At 35.6% G+C, this 21,806-nt stretch overlaps 1 protein-coding gene across 13 annotated transcripts in view; it reads right to left on the bottom strand.

Annotated features, from left to right (window-relative positions):
• Nucleotides 1-21,806, bottom strand: part of ANKS1B (ankyrin repeat and sterile alpha motif domain containing 1B) — a 1,348,113-nt gene that overhangs the window by 409,188 nt on the left and 917,119 nt on the right. For all 13 annotated transcript variants that reach the window (XM_031941007.1, XM_031941002.1, XM_031941004.1 and 10 more), the window contains one exon: nucleotides 8,097-8,195. In XM_031941007.1, coding sequence (XP_031796867.1) covers nucleotides 8,097-8,195 — 99 coding nt within the window. The remainder of the gene's footprint in view (nucleotides 1-8,096; nucleotides 8,196-21,806) is intronic.

The raw sequence follows: 21,806 nt of genomic DNA, 5'->3' as shown, positions 1-21,806 counted from the left end.
ATGCCAATACTGGAGTTCCAATACCAGTGAAATCTAGATCCTTAATATATTAGTAAAAATAATAATTTTGGAATCATCTGTATTTATGTAATTCTTTAAGGATACAGAATGCTTTACTTACCTTATTTCATTTGCTCCTTAAAAAAGTCCATGAGGCAGGGAATAACAATAACGGACATATACATAGTTTCAGAATTTGCAAAGCTCGTTACCTAAATTACCTTTTAATTATAGCTTTTACTCTCATTAGCTCCACCTCCAGCCCTCCTTCCTTTGACTTGGCAGAAAGGAAAAAACACAAGATTAACAAACACAATACTCTTTGGAGGTTCTAATTATAACTCTGACACTTGCTTCGGTCTTTCACTCTGACCATGTCATTCTACTTTTTGGGGTCTTAGCTCTATTCAATCATTCTTGCATCTCAAGTCCCTTGCTTCCTTCTCACATTACTCTTCTTTCTTACCATACTTTAGTCCTTGATTATTTCTGTCAAAAATCTTCTCTTCTCTTCTCTTCTCTTCTCTTCTCTTCTCTTCTCTTCTCTTCTCTTCTCTTCTCTTCTCTTCTCTTCTCTTCTCTTCTCCCCTTCTCTTCTTCTCTCTTCTCTTCTTCTCCCCTCCTCTCTTCTCCTCTTCTCTTTTCCTTTCTTTTCTTCTCTTCTCCTTTCTTTTCTTTCTTTTCCTTTCTTCCCCTTTCCCCTTCTTTCCTATTTTCTTTCCCCTCCTCTCCTTTTCCTTCTCTTTTTCTCCTTTCTTCCCCTCTTGTATCTCAATTATAATTGTAATGCACTTAATTAAACCATCTATATATCCTGCTCTGGTCTCTCTTCCCTGAGCTTTAATATCATATCATCACTTGGCCAATAATCTTTTCAAGCTAAAGGGAAGATGGATGCCTCAGACACAAGATGTCCAAAATGGAACTCATTATCCTCCTTCTAAAGACCATTCTTCTTCCTTACTTTCTTATTTTTGATGTCCTAGTCACCCGAGTCTACAGCCTTGGAGTCACTGCTGATGCTTCACTCTTTATTCTCCATCATCACCCCCCATCCAATCACTTGCAAAGACTTACTGATTTTACAATCACATTCTCTATCCTATCTCCTCTCCACTTGCACCACAACCACCCCAATAGGCTTTACTTTCTAGGGATTGAAAAAGTATAGAATAATGTTTCACAAGAAATATATTAAGTTTTTTTGTGGATTTAAGGAAAGAAGATAGTCTGAGGTATTGAGGGTTGGGAAGAAGACCTGAAGAAACTGGAATTTGTACTATATCTTGAAGAATGGATAGGATTTTGACAGCTGGAGATTAAGAGAAATCTATTATAGACAAAAGAAACAGAGGAAGCAAAAGTCTAGAGGTGGGAGAGCAACCTCATATATTTTCAGTGATTTAAAGAAGGGCAGTGTCATAGAACAGAGGGGGGAGGGAGGGCTTATAGCCAGGAACAACTAATTTCAGATCCTGATTCTGACACACATTTACCATTGCTTATGGTAAATTATCTAATCTGTCACTATTCTAGGCCAGTGGTGTAAAACTACTATAGAGACTGGAGGCATTCTGATGTAGAAAACCACATATTAACATTATCTGTCTTTTAGTATATATATTTTTATTTATCTTGTTAAATGTAATCCAATTACATTTTTATCTGCTTCTATTGTATTAGGATTATATCGGTCAAGTATTGGACACTTGTGCCATAGGTAACAAGAATGTACTTTGCAAGACAATTGCTACATACTTAGTGGAGAGAATTTTTTCTCTGGATGTTCCCTATACCAATGAAATCACAACCCCAGTCCCTACCCCTTCATTAAAAAAAAAATCCATTATTCTTCTTATACTTGGGTAAAAAATAACACTGCTATAAAGAATGAGATTATAAATAAATTAGAAGAACATAGGATAGTTTACCTCTCAGACCTGTGGAAAAGGAAGAAATTTATGACCAAAGAAGAACTACAGATCATTACTGATCACAAAATAGAAAACTTTGATTATATTAACCTAAAAAGCTTTTGTACAAACAAAACTAATACAGACAAGAAGGGAAGCAATAAACTGGGAAAACATTTTTACAATCAAAGGTTCTGATAAAGGCCTCATTTCCAAAATCTATAGAGAACTGACTCTAATTTATAAGAAATCAAGTCATTCTCCAATTGATAAATGATCAAAGGACATGAACAGACAATCTTCTGATGAAGAAATAAAAACTATTTCTATATGAAATATATGCTTCATATATGAAAAGATGCTCCAAATCATTATTAATCAGAGAAATGCAAATTAAGACAACTCTGAGATATTACTGCACACCTTTCAGATTGGCTAGGATGACAGGAAAAGATAATGCTGAATATTGAAGGTATTGGGGAAATTGTGGGAAAATTGGGACACTGATGCATTGTTGGCGGAATTGTGAATGAATCCAGCCATTCTGGAGAGCAATTTGGAACTATGCTCAAAAAGTTATCGAACTGTGCATACCCTTTGATCCAGCAGTGTTACAACTATGCTTATATCCCAAAGAGATCTTAAAGAAGGAAAAAGGACCTGTATGTGCAAAAATGTTTGTGGCAGCCCTGTTTGTAGTGGCCAGAAACTGGAAATTGAATGGATGCCCATCAATTGGAGAATGGTTGGGTAAATTGTGGTATATGAATGTTATGGAATATTATTTTTCTGTAAGAAATGACCAGCAGGATGATTTCAGAAAGGCCTGGAGAGACTTACATGAACTGATGCTGAGTGAAATGAGCAGGACCAGATCATTATATACTTCAACAACAATACTATATGATGATCAGTTCTGATGGACGTGGCCCTCTCCAACAATGAGATGAACTAAATCAGTTCTATTTGTTCAACAATGAAGAGAACCAGTTACACCCAGCGAAAAGACTATGGGAAATGAGTATGAACCACAACATAGCATTTCCACTCCATCTGTTTTTGTCCACTTGTGTTTTTGATTTCCTTCTCAAGTTATTTTTACCTTATGTCTTAGTCCAATTTTTCTTGTGCAGCAAAATAACTGTATGTATATGTAAACATATATTGTATTTAACATATACTTTAATATATTTAACATGTATGGGTCTACCTGCCATCAAGGGGAAGGGGTGAGGGGAAGGAGGGGAAAAGTTGGAACAGAAAGTTTTGCAAGGGTCAATGCTGAAAAATGACCCATGCATATATCTTGTAAATAAAAAGCTATAATAATAATATTTAAAAAAAAGAAAAGTAAAAAATATTAACACTGCTAAATGCTTCAAAGTGATATTAAATATATTGTATATGGTTGATTATGAGAAAGATGTATGAACTGATTAATTAACTGAGATTAATTTGTTCATCAATTGCTATTTTTTTCTGGTTCCTGACAACAAGTGATGGGGGCAAGTAAAATGGGAACAATAATTAACTACAGATATAAAGCCAAGGTTTAAGTCAATCCATAAGGTCTTTTTCTTCTAATTCTTTTTCTCTGATCAAGTCAGAGCAAAGGCAGCAGGGTAAGTACCATTTTCTGGGTTTTTGAGTTGAGTTTGACTCTTTGAGGAAAATAGGAGAAAGGGATAGAGAGAAAGGGGGAGAGAGAGAGAAGAGGGGTCTCTCTTTGTTTCAATAGCTAAATCAGGCAGTGATAGCTCACTTAGTACTTTTGGATGAGCCAAGTACTTAGTGAGTTAAGTGAAAAGTGAAGTTTTGTCCTGTTTGTCAGAATATGTATGGTTACAAAAAGCAGGTATAAAAATTTTTGTCCATTAGAAATTGGATCAGCAACAATTATTTTTTCTGTGAATCCTTAAAAGCTAATTGTGACTATATAGCAGAGAGATCAAACATGATACTTGTAGTCTACCTGTGCACAATACTCTTGCATGCAGATTGAATCAGATTAAAATGTAATTGGGAAATATTTAACAAAATAAATAAACAAATAAATTAAATGAAACTAACTAAATAAAAATTACAATGAAGAATATCATTATGTGGATTTTTTAAGTCAAATAGGAGTATAAAAGAGATCCTTATGTACAGTTTAGTAGTCTCAGTTTCTATGTAATTTTGACATCTACAGGAAAGCCAAAAGTAGGGGCATGCTGGTTAAAGGAGATGCTCACAAAAGACTCAATCAGTGAAATCACAGAATTTCAGAGTAGGGAAGGAGCTCAGTGACTATTTAGTTTAGAGCTTCTTAAACTGTGGGTCACATAACTGAATGTGGGGTTCTGAAATGATGATGTATTATCAGTACATGTTTGATTTTTATACCTTTGTTATATTTCTATATTCTCAGGATTGTGAGAAGGGGTCATGAGTGGAAAAAGTTTAAGAAGCCCTGATCTGGTTCAATCTATACTTGAAAAATTGCACTCTACAACACACACAACAAGAAAGGTCATCCAGTCATTGCTTAAGGTAGGATAGAATCCATCAAGTCCTGAAGTAATCAGTCCATTCTAATTTGAGGCAGTTCTTTTGAAGATGTTCTCTCTCCTGAGAAGCCATTTTGGCTGTTGAGCTGATTGATATTAAGCTTGTAGTTCACTTTAACTGCCAGATCATTTTCAGACAAGCTTCTCTTTAACCATGTCTATATCTTTATTTCCCTGTGAAGCTTAATTTATTGAACCCAAATTAGAACGTTTAACTTCATCCCTATTAAATTTCATCTAATTCAGTTTGGTTCAATTTTCTAGTCTGTTCAGATCTGTTTTTCTCCTGGTTGTCATACAGTGTGCTAACTAAGCCTCCCATTTTTTTTGTCCTCTGCAAATCTGATGAACACGCCATCTCTGCTTTTATCCAAGAAATTGGTGAAAATGTTAAACAGCACAGGGCTGTTGTTCTATTTTTATATTATACCCTAACTCTGGGACTGTCAAGGGACTCATTCAGAAATAAGTTTTTAAAGCTAATGGCGAAGAAAAATAAAGTTAATTGCTCTGTTTTTGACCGCTGGTCCTTTTGTGTTTTTGTTTTAATTTAGTTCAGAGTGGTATTTCTATTTCTGACATTTCTAAGGATGTAGTAGTTACATGAATACATTTTGCTAATAGAAATTATTCTTCAAAGATGAAATTTATTTTATCCTGAATTCACTGGATTATCGGCAGAGATTAGAACACAAATTTTAGGAAATTAGAGACAGTTCATTTAAACAGCAATCCCATCATTAGAATGCATGAATATGAGAAAGACACATTTGTTAAGTGCTTACTATGTGGTTATTGCTGGGGGTACACAGAGAAAAAGGAAGATTGTCCCTGCTCTCAAGGAGCTCACAATTTATTTGGGCTTGGTTACACATAAAAGAATGTTCAATTGTGGGATGGATAGCAAAGCCCAAAGGTCATTCAGCACTTTCCCCACTGCTTGGCAGTCCCAAGGAAAGAAAAACACAGATATTGTTGCCTGGATGAGAAACTTGCCTCATCCCTGAGGTATAATTCTATGAGAGGAAGGGCAGATTTTTACTCATTCCAGGAAGTAGGCATGAGACTGATGTCAATGACTGACTTTGAGATAGGTGGAAGCTAGCCTGGGTAGAATGATCACTAGGCCATCAATGGAAGAGGTGATAGTTGCATTGTAAGATGATTTTGAAAGCTTTAAGAACTCTAATCAGAAGACTAATGCTTCCCTGAGAATACTCCCTGTCTTGTGATAGGAGGTAGGGACTAAATATGTAGAATGAGATCTATGTTAAGGTATGGCCAATGTAGGAATTTGTCTTGACTATGTATATTTGTTAAAAACAGTTATGATTTAATTTGATTTTCTCCAAATGAGTGGGAATTGGAAGAAAAAATTGCTTGACAGTTCAAAGAATTTAATTTTAAGACGAGATAATGGTTATATTGTAAAACTGGACAATTTAGAAAGACTTAAGAGTGCTGCACAGAATAATTGAGATAAAACATGCTAATTACCTCCTGACAGAGAAGTTATGGACTAGATTTAGGACAAGACACGTTTTAAAAGATATGGTCAGTGAAGTAATTTGTTTTTCTTGTCTGTGCACATTTGTAAAAACAGTTACAATGTCATTTGAATTCTTTTTCTTTGAATGGAGGTGATTTGAAGTGAGGAAAAAATACTAATTTGCAGAATTTAATTTTAAAAAGAGGCAATAGTTTTACTGTAAGATTGGACAATCTAGAAAGACTTAAGAATGTTAATCAGAATAATTATGACAAAGTATGCTAATTACCTCCTGACAGAGAAGTTGGGGACCAGTTTTAGGATGAGACACAATTTTTTAGAGGTGGCCAGTGCAGTAATTTACTTTTCTTGATTATGCATATTTGTTACAATGGTTTGGATTCGATCTGATTTTTTTTTCACTAGGGGTAGAAATGAGAAAAAGAAATACTTGATGATTTAAAAAAAAAGAAAGGAGCATTTGAATGTGTAGCGAATGTGACTTTTGGCAAAGGAGTAGAAAGTACATGGGAAATAAGTATACAGGTCAGGAATATTGAGCCTTCCCTGGTGGGTTTCAAGATTTTGAGCTGCATCTATGAGGAGAAAGTAGGAACTTCCAGGAGCACGAAAATTTCAATTTTGTTGACAGCACTTGCAGGGCATCAGCACTGTCAAATTGCCTGAGCTTAGCACCTAGTTAGCAAGAATAATTTGTTAAAATAAGAAGCTACCAGATGGTCTGCTTCTTTCCCCTGACATCTGCTCCATAGACAAGTCCTTCCCTGATTGCCCAGCCTCTCGTGGTATACTTCCCAGCAGCACATTTGAAGGAACATATCATATTCCTTACCCTAGGTACGTGTTGCCTTGGGTATAAAATGTGCTCTCTGGTTTTATTCCATCAGTAGTAAGCAAACCGAGAATCAGAAAAATGTTAAAAATATAAATAGACTGGCCTGATGGGGAAACAGAGAAGAGGTGACTTTGAAGGCTATGTACATGTAACCATAAGACTAGCAGTGAGATAGAGCCAGGACCAGAGGGAGGCAGTGAATGCACTTAGGGGACAGGTCTTGGGAACTATGTGCTAGTAGCTGGCCCTGTTTTCCCTCTTCTTATCCATAAATCAGTGTAGAATGAGCAAACATGAAAGCTGCTAAGCATATTTCATCTGTGTAATTTAGGTTAATCATGGATGTAACTGAAGCTGATATACCTATGATGGTACCAAGTATCCCTACACATGTCCCTAGAGCTGGATGAAGGAAGATAATGATATTTTGCCTTCAGAGAATATCATGAGGACTGATATCACAATGATTAAGTTCATGTAATATGAGAAAAATCAGACACTGCATTTTTACAGTGTTTTTACAGTTTATTTTCAAAACAGGAAAGTTACAGAGAAACCTGGGAAGATTTGTATGAACTGTTACATAATGAAATGAACAGAACCATGATGAATTATGCAATAGCAATAATAAATAAAATCAACTTCGAAAATCTTGAGAACTTTGATCAATGCAATGAAAAACTATGATTTCAGAAAAATCCATGATGAATCATTCCTGATAGAGCAGTGATAGACTGAGAGAAAAATGAAATGTGTGTGTGTGTGTGTGTGTGTGTGTGTGTGTGTGTGTGTATGCGCATTTGGAAATGATCAGGCAGGAATTAATTTAGCTTAGCTAGTCATATTTATTTTAAGAGTTTTGGTTCTCTCCCTTTCTCTCCCCCCTCTGTCTTTCTCTTAAAAATCAGGGGAAGATAGGAAGAAGAGAAGCTTCATTTGTTAATTAAAAATAAATAAAAATATTCCTTGCATCTGTACTTCTAGGGATGGCAGTCATTCACCAGCTCTGAAAACTTCTACATCCCAACTAGGAGGTTAGGTACACATGGGAAATGGATTAAATTGGTCTCCAAGTGTAAGTTAATAAAAACTACATCGACTCTTCCAACACACTAGGGTGCCATTTTTCATTTGCTCTTCTGGAAAAAGATTTGCATTGGAATTTTTATATATAGATACAAAATTATTTTTATTCGTTAAGAATTTAGTTCAACCCATAATTTTTTTCTTATATTAAAAACACCAAGAGACATATACAATTGACATTTGTATAATGGAACCCATCTTACCTTTGGAAGAAGTTGGATCGCCTGAAGAATTCTTTGTCTGTGTCCAGAATTAAGGATACCTATTTCCAACAAATCCTGATCTTCCATCACGTTGCTTCCCTGAAATTGAAGCAGACAAGTTGTTCAAGCTGAACTTTGAACTGAGGGCTCTTGACTCCAAAATCTAATACTTTCCCCCAACCTTACCACTTGAGTTTGTTTTACCTATTTCCTTTGAAACAAAAGAGGTTTCTATGAAGGGGAGTAGTAGTTATTAAGGTGACATTAATATTTATAAAATAATTACAAAGCATTTAAAATTTCTTTTAAAAGCAACTGAGACACAGGTTGTTAAAATGTCTTCATTGGCAAATGAAGTAAGTAAAAAGCTAAGTAAGAAGTACATTTCATGTAGTTTTGTGGAGTTTAATTATTTTTTCAAAATGAATCAGGATGAGGTGAGCTGGCTATGAATTGAAACTAATTCTTTGATTTGACAAATGAAGAAATAAATAAATCAACACGAATGAACAAACAAGCAGACAAACAAATAAAAAATGAAAGCTACCATCTTTTATTAAATTACAATGCTTTCTTTGGGAAGCAGCTAAAACATTTTTTATATTCCTAGGTTATACCAAGAACAGTATGTTATCTAGAATGAGAAAAGAATGGCCAGACCATATCAATAGATCAAAGAATAATCATTTGATTAAGTGCCTACTATGGGTCAGGAACTGGACTCTGAGAAGACAAGGATAGAAATGACACTGTCCATATCCTCCAAGAGTTTATATTCTACAAAAGGAGATATCATGTATACACACACACACACACACACGAATATATACAGAATCAAGTAAATACAAAGTATTTTCACCTGTGACCATGGATCTGCAATTGGAAGAAATCTCAGAAGTCAACTACTCTAATCCTCTTAATCTTATAGGAGAAGAAACTTAAGTCAGGGAAGTAACTCATATACCATTACATAGAAGCAGAATCTGAATTTAACAAGAATCAATTGTCTTTCTGATATAACTCTGTACTTCTGCTACTCTTGCCATACAAGAACGAGGGAGAACAGGCAAAAGAAGTAGAATGGCTAAGAAACCCCTGTTTGGAACCCCTGTAGCTAAAAAAAAAATCTCCTAAGTCCTTTACACCCTCATCTAGCTTATTGAATTAGATGTTAAATATTCTGTAAACTTTAAAACACTTTATAAGTGCTATTTCTCATAGAGAATGCAGCATAGTGGTGGGTTGCTAGGGAGGCGCTATCACAGTCCCAGGCTACAGAATCCAATTTTATCACAAGAGGTTGCCCAACTGCTCAGTACTTCTGGCCACAAGCCAATCTCAGAATGAATTTTTCTGCAGATTATTTCACTGGACCTGAGAGATACAGTTAAACTCCTCATTGTACAAATGAGGAAATAGACACAGAAAGTTTCTTTCTGCAGCCCATACTAGACATTATATCCTGTAGGAATTAACTTTTTCTCCTCTGGAACGTTCACCTTTTGGCCCTGGTGCCATGACTGAAGACTGCTGTATATGCTCCACTGCATCTAAAGTGGTTCCAAACATGTCTCATTTTCCCACACGACGATCTTGTTAAGGTACCATTCAGTATCTTCCAAAGCTCCCAGTTTTCTAGTCCTGGAGCCACAATGAAATCAATATTGCCCCTGCTAAAATGATGTGTTTTCTATGACATTATAAAATGAAATGGGAATGTCTTGTAGGACAGTGGGTTCTCATTACTGGATACATTCAGACAAGCATTGGATGAACACTAGTCAAGGATATTTTGATAAGGATTTACACTTTGGTTAAAGGTTTGGGCAAAATCCTAAGATTGCTAATGTTCATTTTCATTCTATTAGTCTCTAAGTCCATAATTCTGGCACACATAAATTGTGCTTTTTCAGAAAAGGGGGTCAAATACCTTTGTTGCCAATTTGTCAGAGACATAAAGAAGAGATCCCATTAGCATCTGGCAGATTGTATTGACTGCCACCTTGTTCACAAGAGCCTCTGAAAGTGTTGATTTCAGTATTTAGAGCCTGGAGTGTTTTTGGCCAAAGCTACTTGGCTTCTTTTCATAGACACTACCGGAATAATTGAGAGGGTCACCTTTCAATGCTCCTTTGTAGGATTATTATAGGAAGCCTAGACAGGTTTATACAGGGTGTTAAGAAACTAATGCTATCATCTTTTCAGGGTTAATTTCCCAGCAGAGAATGAATATATTTATCTACCTTGATTTTCAAAAAATGAGTGAAAGATTTTGGAGTGACTGGAGTGAGTTCTTTTAGAACTAGGTCTATTCTCAGTGTCATATACTGATGGAAAGATGTAAGCTGTGATAATACAAGTTTCAGTTTCCTTACCTATAAATTGAGTGGGATCAATTATATGCTCTTTAAAGAGCCCTCTAGCTCTGAAATTCTAAGGTTCTAAAGTAAAAATTTAAAACTGTATTAAATCAGGAAGTATATTAAAAGGCTTTTAAAAATAATTTCTTCTAAAAGTTTTCAACTTATCTTGTTTGGTCAGAACTTTTAGGTTTTTGGGTAAAATCCAAATGTGAAATCAACTAGTAGATATATCCAACTTAAAAGAATCTTTATAATTAATCCTATGGTATTTTTAGGATGTGCATGTAAATTTTTACCCACTGGCTTTCTAGAAAAAAAATATCCAGAAAACTCTTTTAAGTTTGGTCTGTATTAGTAACATTTTAAACCATTATTTTCCTAAGCTCAAACAATAAACAAAATAACTGATCAAGTGCTCATTTATTGCACTTGCTGAATCTTCAAAGTGTAAATAGTTATACTGAAAATTTAGTAATTGACACTGTAGAGTAGATATATGTAGTCTCAAGCATACTTCCAGATATTTTCCTTTATAGGACTTATTCTTCAGTGATATAGGACCCATAATAAATTGCTATCATTTAATTTAAGACAGTGAAAATAACATGCTGATTTGCATAAGTGATAGCAGTTTTCACATTCAGTTGTATATTTGATGTATTAATCTCATGTTAATGAAACCAAAAGTTTAGATTAGAGGATACACATTCAGAGCAACATAAAAATAATTTATGGCTCCAAAGGACCCTAATTATATGAGACAATGCAAATCAATAAGAATTTATTAAGTACCTACTATGTGCTAGGCATTGTGCTAGGACAGAGATTTAAGGGAAAGCAAAAAATGCTCCCTGCCCCCTAGATACCTATAATTTAATATGGAAGGGGAGGCAGTATTCAGAAAATTATATGCAAACAGGATAAATACAGGACAAATTGGAAACAATCACAGAGCAAACACATTAACTAGCATTAAGGAGAACAGGAAAATAATTCAAAGGTAAGGCATTTGATATTTGCCTGCATATGATACCATATAATTACATATCCCTTTTAGGTATAATAACATAATATCCTCTTTATTTTGTGAGCTTGATTTTTTTATTTTCATTTTCCAGGATGCAGTTGAGGCTCAGGGAGGTTCAATTATATGGCCTGGCACATTCAACTATTAAGTGCTAAAGAAGGATTTGAACCAGTATTCCTTCCTTCAAGTTCATGTGCTCTTCTTGCACTACACTGCTTCTATACAATATCTAATTCTGAAGAGATAATTGTGTAAAGAATTCCTGTCCCTAATATTCTCCTTCCTGTTTCTAGGCTACTTGACTGCCCTTTGGAGCTGTTCTTCAGCACTCTCTACTTGTAACTTTTTAATTAGTTATTATTTGCTTTCCCTAAACATAAAACCAGGGGATGTGTTAAATCATGTCTTCTCAGGACCTCTTGTTTCAATTCAGTTATTTTTCAGTCACATCTTACACTTTATGACCTTATTTGGGATTTTCTTGGCAAAGACTCTGAAGCAATTTGTCATTTCCTTTTCTACTTGTTTCAATTCACACTAAACTTAAACAGACTGAGAACATGATTGAATCTTTTCCACCTGATTTTCTGATCCAGTAAGATATTTTTGTTTTTGTAAGGACCATATGTCTTTTCAAGTTCTGGAAACTGATACCTACATTCATAAATACATAGAGACTCATTTTTTTTTCAAATTTTGATGTATTTTTAAAACATTTCATATTTCTTTCTCAGAGGGTCATTTCTAATGAAACAGAATAAATAAGAAAAAGAGCAGACAGTTCAACAAAAACATGTTGAACATGTTTGAAGTTATATTCAATATTCCACATACATATCCCCTAGACCCAGATGGCTCTGAAGGAGAAAGTGAGGCTGGTGACTTTAAACAGCCCACCCTCATTTAAATCCAACTCACTTGTTTAATGAAATCACTTTCCTGATATCATGAGTCTTCTTTGAGAATGAAGGATAAACAACAACAATAATAACAATAACAACAAGAAGGATGGGGGGATACCTTTCCCAAATTCTTTTTTGGGCTCAAGCTTGGTTATTATAATTTCACAAGTATATATGCTTAATTCAGGCAAATCAAGAATGTGTTTCTTTTGCCCTAACAAACAATTCATCTCCTCACCATAGGGAGGGGGCAAATGTTCATACAATGTCTTAGTTCTATGACTTGAAGTATCAAATACTTAAGAGTTGAAAATAAAATGATTTTTATAATCAGTATAGGTTCTTCTATCTCTCTCTCCCTGTCCCTGTCCCTCTCCCTCTTCCTCCCTTCCTCTCCCTCTTCTTCCCTTCCTCCCTCCCTCTCTCTCTTTCCCTCCCTCTCCCTCTTTTCCCTCACTCTTGCTCTCCTTCCCTCTCCTTTCCATCTCTCTTTCTTCCCCCTCTGTCTGTCTCTGTCTCTCCTTTGTAGGGTTTTTTGCTTCTTTTGTTTGCTTCTCTCTCTCATTATCTCCTTCTTTCCCTCCCTCTTTCTCCCCATCCCCTATCATTCACATCTGTATAAACATCCTTAACTACAACCTCATCTCATGCCTTATCTGAGATCAAATGTGGTATGTTAGAGAGTTGGATGACAATCCCACTATGGGAATCATTCCGTGCCTCAGTCTCCCCATTGAATAATGGGGAAAATGACAACTTTAGCATATGCTCCCACAAAATTGTTTTGCAGCACAGATGAGAATTTACATAGAATTTTTTGATCAATGATTGTTCTCTTTATTATAAGATAAAGTTAAAAATGAATGGGACTTTTCCAATTGCTTTTCTCCAAGTAAGGACTCTAAATTTTGTTGAATTGATTAGAATGGAATGCCAACAAACAGAGCGAGCTTATGTAGCCTGTTTTTCTTTTTTTTTTTCTTGTGGGAATATCTATAGCTATCACATTGATAATGCCAATAATGATGATAACCAATTTTAATATGGCATTATACAATTTTAAAGCACTGCACACATATCACCTTACTTAACTGCCTGTGATATGACAAGTCTCTAGATATAACAAGCATTTCAGAGAGGAAACTGAAGCTCAAAAAGTCAAAAGAGTTGTCCAGGAAAGGAAGGAAACAAGTATTTATTAAGCACCTAGTATGTACTAGGCACTATGCTAAGCACTTTATAAATATTATTACATTTGATCCTCACAACAACCTTGGAAGATGGGTATTATTATTCTTCTCATTTTATAATTGGGGAAGGGAGCAGCTAGAAGGCACAATGGATAAAATGCCAAGTTTGGAGTCAAGAAGACTCATCTTCCTGAGTTTAAATTTTCCTTCAGATGTTTAATAGCTACGTGAGCCTGAGCAAATCATTTAACTCTGTTTGCCTCAGTTTCATCATGGAGAAAGAAATTACTAAGCACTCTGGTATCTTTACCAAGAAAATCCCAAATGGGATAATAAAGAGTCAGACATAACTGAAAAAACTAAACAACAATAAACAGTTGGGGAAACTGAGGCAGATAGAGACTCTTGCTAAAGGTTACCCAACTAGTAAGATTCTGAGGCCAAATTTATACTCATCTTTGCAGGTGCCAGCCCAGTGCTCTGTGCACTGTGGAACCACCTAGCTATTTCTGGATCACTTACTCTGGCATTTCTGCTTCCCATTCAGTACTCTAATCACTGTTCTATGCATTAACTCAAACAATCTTGTAATTTCTTTTGAAGCACTGCTTTCAGAACCAGCTTGTGTGTTTTATAGGTAGAGAAGGAGGGGAAATTATTTTCCTAACTTCAAAGCTAGGATGCCAAATGGTATTCTTCAGTTTTATCATGTACCAAGGGCATCATTTTTGGCTTCCTGATAATTTTGACTTGTTTTCAGAACTACCCTTAAAGAATCAAAGTTTCTTGCCATTGGAGAAATTTAGAAAGGTCCTATCTTTGCAGAAGGGTAAAGTATTCTGGCTTTAGAATCAGAGAATTCACAATTCAGTTCCTCACTGATACTTTCTGCCCTGCAAGTGAGTTTTCTCAATTATGAGATAGAAGAAAATATTGGACTCAAAATGTAGAGATTTTAATCTTTTAAAAAATTTTTGTCATGGGCCCCTTTAGAAGTCTGATGAAATCCCCTTTCTCAGAATTGTGTTTTTAAGATATAAAATAAAATTCATAGGATTAAAAAGGAAATCAATTATGTGGAAATTGTTATCCAACAAAAAAGTTCATGGACAAAATTAAGAACTTCAAGTTTAATGATGATTATCTGTAGATCCTTGAATACAAGCTTCATATTATTCAAGGAATCTGAAAGAAATTCCCAAGAGAAATAAATGTTGGGTGTGATGAATGCCTCATTGAAATGAATGTTTAGTTTCCCAAGAAAACTCCATAGAAGGGCACATCTCTTGTTTGGGATCTCAATTCTGGAATATTTATTAAAAAGATAGGATTCATATCCAATAGAATATAAATTCCTTTAAACTAGAATGGTCTCACCCATGTCTCTGTTTCCCTAGTGCCTGCCACACAGCTGTCACTTAATACATGCTTCCTGAATTACATTGGCTTAAAGAACCAACATATTTTCAACTGGCTAATTTTTGAACAGATATGAATAAAGATCTCCCCTGTGAGACCATTTGTGAAAATCACAACTCAAATTCAGGAAGTAATGTTCCCTGACTATTTGAACAGCCCTCCCTAGATGCAACAGTATATGATTTAATGGACAGATGTGAAGGTATTAGGGACATTCTGACTAAATGTGAGGGACAGGAGAACCTCATTACTCAGACTCTTTGAAGCCTCCTGGAGAGTAGGCCCTCAGGAATGACAGATGTAGCCTTCAGAAGGGCACTCAGCTCTCCAATCCTTCCCCAATTCCTTCCTTCAGCTGCTTGAGTTGACTCTGATCACAGCTCTAGTTTTATCCTTCACCACTTTTTAAAATGAACTGGGCAGCTATACCGATAATGACTCACCTGCATGGGGAACTTTCAGATAAATACTGAGTTTCTCCCAGTATTCTATGAAGAAAATCATGGAAATATTATTAACCCTATTTTACAGATGAAGAAACTGAGTCCTGAAAAGCAGGGATTGATGTTTATTATGGTCGTAAAGACAACTAGTAGATTCAAGATTCAGAAGAAGTTCTTCTGATACCAAATCTCAGATTTAATCCACTCTTCATGTTTTCTCATTGTGCTCCTGTCTTTCTACTCATATAGCTCTTACCTTGAAAAAAAAGATTTTAAAAATTCAATATTTCTAATTTGAATTTTTCTTCTTTTTTTTCTTTTGCTTAGACTGGTGAATACATTCAATAGCAGTAAAGAGGATTTATAAACATACATAGATATATACACATATACATATATATGTATGATACATATATACATGTATGCTTACATATGTGTATATATACGTGCATATGTATACGTGTATGCACACACATACTGAATTTGTGTTCTTATCAACACAGGGAACTCCTGATGAGGAATTCTACTTTACCAATGCAGAACAGCAACTTCTTTGGAATTCATGGAGTGAAGAGGTCACTAGTCAAGGCAGTGTGGATTAGAAACTGAATTCAAATCTAGCTCTTCCTGATCCAGAAGTCAGTCCAATTCTCTACTCACTATATCATGAATGCAGTAAATTAGAGGTCAGAGCCCACAGTATCTGTCTAATGTTGAGGTAAGTGGGGAGAAATTAAAGAATTTAAGTAGGGCAATTTTCTTCCACATTTTACAATATCCAGACCTGTTATTGTTTGTTAGGAGGCAAGGTCAGATCCAATAAGCATCAAAATCTGTGAGGTGGGATGAGACCCCTGATATCTCCATCCTTTTCTAAATAACCCCTCTGGTGCCCAACATCCCAATTTTTTTAGACTGAAAGTTTATATATTATTTGTCATGGTAACTTTCCCAGAGATGAAGAAGAACATTTTCCTTCTATAGTGGCTAAGACTGCCATTCTTTGGAGATCCTCATTTGAAATGTGGGATTTGAACATTATTTCCCTTTTATTCCATCATTCTATTTTTTTTTTTTTTGTCTCAGCACACCTGGATCCTAGCATACAGCATATGCTTAATAAATGCTTGCTGGATTTATATCATGTATTAGATTCTCCTCAAGCTTCTCGGTGTTGTGTTGTGTAATGAAATGTAAGCCATGCAACTACACATGGCTGTCTCAGCCTTTGGAGGAGCACCTTGCTGATTTTCATTGGACAGATGAAGGGGAAACTATTCATAGATCTTAGATTCAAATCCCTGATTTTGGGAGAATTGTTCTCCCTCTATGGGTTTCAATTTATTCCTTTATAAAATAATCAGATTAGATCAGATGGTCCCTAAAAAGCCTTTAACCTCAAAATCCAATGAATTGGAGCTATAATTCAAGTAGTCCTGGGCCTCTCTAATTCATCTTCATACTACTTTGCTCTAACATTCCAGCCTCTCTCTTTGACCAAACCCCATCTTGTAAATGATTGGTCAATATTTATGTTATATCCCCTACATTCACATTTACCACAATATTTTTGATCATTTTCATCACCATGTCTTCTCTCTCCTTTCTTTCTTAGTTAAGTTCTTAGAAGAACAATCAAATCAACACTAACAAAACCAGTCTAACCCTGATCCCATGCTCCTATATATATTCTTTTCCCAGATTAGACTGTAAGCGCCTTGAGGGCAGACACTGCCGTATTTGCTTGAATTTCCATTCCTGCACTTAATACAGTATCTAGGACATAGCAAATGTTTAATATATATCTTCTCCCTCCATTTGATTCTTTTCTAAAGTGAGTGGATTGTACTAAATGACTGGATTCTAGTGTTTAACACAGTGGGAGCTGAATAAATGTTACCTTATAGATTGAATCTTCTGTCTTGTGAACTCAAACGTTATGAACCTGAGTTAAGCATCTTCTGGTCCATGTTCTATTTATACTCTTATCTTACTAAAGGTTGTAAGTGAAACAGACATATGTAATTCAGTCTGCTTCTTATAGCATGGCTTATGGGCACAATTCACTCAGTAGGCAAATCATTTTTAAATGCCTACTATTTGCCAGTCACTGTGCTAAGTACTGAGGATCTATTTTCTTTTATAAGACTGGGTATGCTGCAATGATAAGTCTAGATACCATCTGAAGCTATGTTTGTCCTTTTTGGAACACTCAGCAGCAAGATGATGCAAAAAATAGAATAGAGGCCTGGAATCATGAAATGTTGAGTTCAAATGTAGCCCCTACCCTTACTAGCTGTGTGATTCTGGGAAATCACTTTAATCTCTGTCTCAAACTCCTTAATTGTAAAATGGGATTAATAATAGCTTCTCAAAGGGTCAGTGTGAAGATAAAATGAGGTAATATTTGCAAATCCCTTAGCATGGTACCTGAAACATAGTAGGTACTTAATAAATTAATAAGTTCTCCTCTTCTCCTACTAATCCAAAGATAATATTTTATGACCAAGAAATAATCATTGATCAGGATGCCGTCCTGTAATGTCCGGGTTAGCTTTCTCAAGGATCTCTCTGGAGTCTGGAGTCTGAGACAGAGCTTGAGTACACTCTCACTCCAGTCTCTTTCTAGTCTGCTCATCAACTGTAGAACCATTACATCACCATGCTAAGTACTAAGTATATGTGAACTAGAGAACCATTATCTCATCAATCACACTGAATTAACACCCTGCTGTAAATATTTTTGCTTCAAGTATACTTTTCTCAGATTCCCCAATATCTTTGGTCCTCTATACCTTCCCCCTCAAAAAGACATGATTCTGAACTTCTAGCATAACTTTATATTCAAGAGAGATGCAATCCACTTATCAAACTTCATGGATACTAATGTAATCCAGCTCCACAAAAAAGAAAAAAAAATCTGTACTATAGTCAATTTTCATCTTCTAAATGATGTCAACATGAGCTGGAATTAGGTTGGGATAAATCTCAATGAACATTAAATGAACTCTTTATGATAGTTACAGATAAAACCTTCATGCATAATCACATAACAGTGACCCATAAAAATGTAGGAACACCATTTTAAAAGAGATGAAGTCACTGTGAACACTCAAAATCTCCATACTCCATGGAATGAAAAGCTCATAAAAATACAGAGAGCTACTGAAGAAATCAAAGCGATATGGAAGCAGGAAGAGACCTCTAGGGGACCCATATTGCTGCTGCTATTGGGATTGTACTGAGGACCTTCTGATCCTCTGCAGGAGATTAGCCTCCCCTACAGGCTTCAGTTTAACTCTGAAAATCGATCCTTTTGAATGTTTACATAATAATTTGTTAAAAAGTTTATAAAAGACTAATAGCAGGGTTGTGACTTTTGCCCTCATTTCTATCTGAGCTCCATCAAACAAAAAGAATGATATACTAATGAAAACAATAATAATACTATTGTGTACTGAATCAGACTTTCCAGTCTAACGCCATACCAGATAGATTAGGGGAGTCATTCTCCCCCATTCAGTTCTCTTCTATAGGCTGTTTTCTCTCATTAAATTACAAGCTGCTTGAGGAAGAGAACATCTTGCTTTCTTTCTTATTCCCATTATAACCCTAACGCTAAGCATAGAGTCTTGTATGCAGTTAGCATTTTATAAATACTCACTTTTCTTTCTGTTTTTGTCTGCTATCTCTCTCTTCCCCATCTTCCTTTCTCTTTCCCATCTCTTTCCACCTCCTTTATTATTACTCCCCCCTTTTCCTCTCTCTTCCCTTACCCTCCTCTCTGAGTCCATCTCTCTGCCTTTCTCCCCATCTTTTTCACTGTCTTCCTTTGTCTCTGTTTTTCTCTGTCTCTATCTCTCCCCATCCCATCTCTCTCTCTCTCTCCTTCTTTCCCCCCTCTCTCTTTCTCTTTGTCTCCCCTCTCCTCCCCCTGTCACTGTCTGTATCTCTGTCTCTTTTTGTCTGTCTCTCCCTCCCTCTTTCTCTTCCTCTTTTCCTCCCTCTATTATATAGAACTAGCTTACTTCTCCTTTCTTTATTTCACATTGCCTCTCAGAATTTATTCTCTTAAAGAAAAATATTTTCCAACTTATGGAAAAATCATAGGATTTGGAAAAGATCTCAGAAGACTATCTATTTCAAGTTCCTTATCTTTGAGCCTAACCCCCTCCCAAAACAAAACCCAATACCCAAGTGTTAAAGATTTAGAAGCAGGGATTCTGTGCTTCAAGTTCAGTGAATTTGTATTTCAAAATATTTTAATATTAATATTTTAGTGTAAATGGTTTCCTTTGTAATCCTGTGTATTTTATTTTATGCATTTAAAAACATTCTTCTGAGAAGAACTATATTGCCAAAGGGGTCCAGGACACAAAACCCACAAAGGACTTTTGAGCCAGAGCTACAGAGAACATAAGTTATCATCCAGTCTCTGTAGCTCTTTTTGCAGATGCAGAGACTAAAGTCTAGAGGAGTGAACTAAGTTCCAGAGGTAGTATACAACAGTCAGGATCCAGATTTGAAGCTTCAGATTACAAATTGGGCATTCACAGCTTGGTGACCATTGTCATCATAAGGATTTGATGCAATTTTGAATCCTTCCATTTTACAGCTGCTCCTTATGAGGCTGGAGAGCTACATTTTGAAATTAATCAGCCCAATTGATAAACTGATGATTATTTCCCTAGCATTCTGCCAGGTCTGTAACATAAAACCTTGAAGATGATATTTCTCTGGGTAGAGAGTTATTTAGTAAACAGTCCCTCTTCTCTGTGTGGAAGACCTGGGGCAATGCTCTGGAAAATAGCTGTTCTTGAAGAGAACAGAAATTTCCTATCCAAGGGGGGTCATTGTTGTTATTTCAAATCACAGAATTGTAGAAAATAATATAATAGCCTATCATGTACTGAGGAGTGAAAGTGGAACTTTCTGTCACTATGGTTATAACATTGGGTAGGTGGCGTTCTTTGTGAATTGGTTAGAAATGAATAAAATGACCAAGAGGAAAAAGGCAGACCTCTATAGTTAATGTTCCATTAGATTTAGTACAACTAAGAATAGCAATTATCTTTCAAAATAGCTAGGCTGATTACTTTCAGCCCCCTTGGAGCTCAAACTTAAGAGTACTGACATGCTGCCTCAGGAACTTTACCTGGATGTATTTCCTAGGTTGCCTCATTAAGCTCTAACAAGGCACAGGCTCCATAAGGGCATCAGGCGACCTGTTTATTGTTTCATTTAAACAAGAGTCGTGTGATGTCCTTTTCTTTCTTTTGTCCTTAAATTTAGTGTTGATTTCAGGTTAAGAAAAAAAAAAGAAAAGAAAAATGATTTTGAGAAAATGTATTCCAATGAACTAAACAAAATTCTCCCATTCTGCTACATATATATATTTCTTTTGATATTTACAAATATCATAATGCAAGTAAGTATATCTTTAAGGTGAATGACAGCTCTAAATCTGTGACACTACTTAGATGTTTAATAGAGAAGCAGTTGAACTTAGATCATTGAATTTATGCTGGACTTGGAACTGGTAAAGACCTGGATTCACCTCCTAACTCAGACAATGCTCTCCAATGCAAGAACTGAACTTAAATGTCACCTCAGACTCTTCCCAGCTGTGACTTTAGGTCAAACATTTAACCTCTTTCTGCCTCAGTTTCTCAAATGCCAAACGGGGATAATGATAACATCATCACCTGAGGATTGTTGAATCAAATGAAATATTGGTAAAGTGCTTAGAACAGTGTTTGGTACATAGGAAGTGCTTAATAAAAGCTTGTTTCCTTCCTTTCTTCCCTCCATCTTCTGGCATTCTTGATTTTCTTCAAATATTAACAAAAGTCCTATTTTGGGCAAAAATTCTTTCCTAGCCCTCCTTATTTTTAATGCCTTCATCTGAGATTACCTTCAATTTTTCCTGTTTGTATGTAACTCTTTACATATTATCTCTCCCATTCAACTTTGATCTCCTGGAGAAAGGGGCCTGTTTTTTGTTTTTGTTGTTTATTTGTTTTTGTCATGCTTTATATCCCTAGTGCTAGGCATAGGAGCTAGTACATAGTAGGAGCTTAATAGGTGCTAGGTGGCTGATGATTTTCTAGACTCAGAGAAGTCACTTAAGCTCTACCAATTTCACCATTCTTATTTTAAAAATGGCGATAATAACAATACGATGGGCTCATTAGGATCTTGGGAGTATCAAATGAGCTAATATGTCTTGAATTGTGCTATACCATCAATGGGGCACAAAATTATAAATGTCTCATGCATCTAATGTGGAAGTGTATTTTTAAATGACTTTCAAAATTATCATCTTAATTGAGCCTTGACAAAACCCTATGCAAGGTTGGCAATCAT

This window comes from Sarcophilus harrisii, chromosome 5 (assembly GCF_902635505.1).
Source record: "Sarcophilus harrisii chromosome 5, mSarHar1.11, whole genome shotgun sequence".
NCBI lineage: Eukaryota > Metazoa > Chordata > Mammalia > Dasyuromorphia > Dasyuridae > Sarcophilus > Sarcophilus harrisii.
This window is presented reverse-complemented; position numbering and strand designations above follow the sequence as displayed.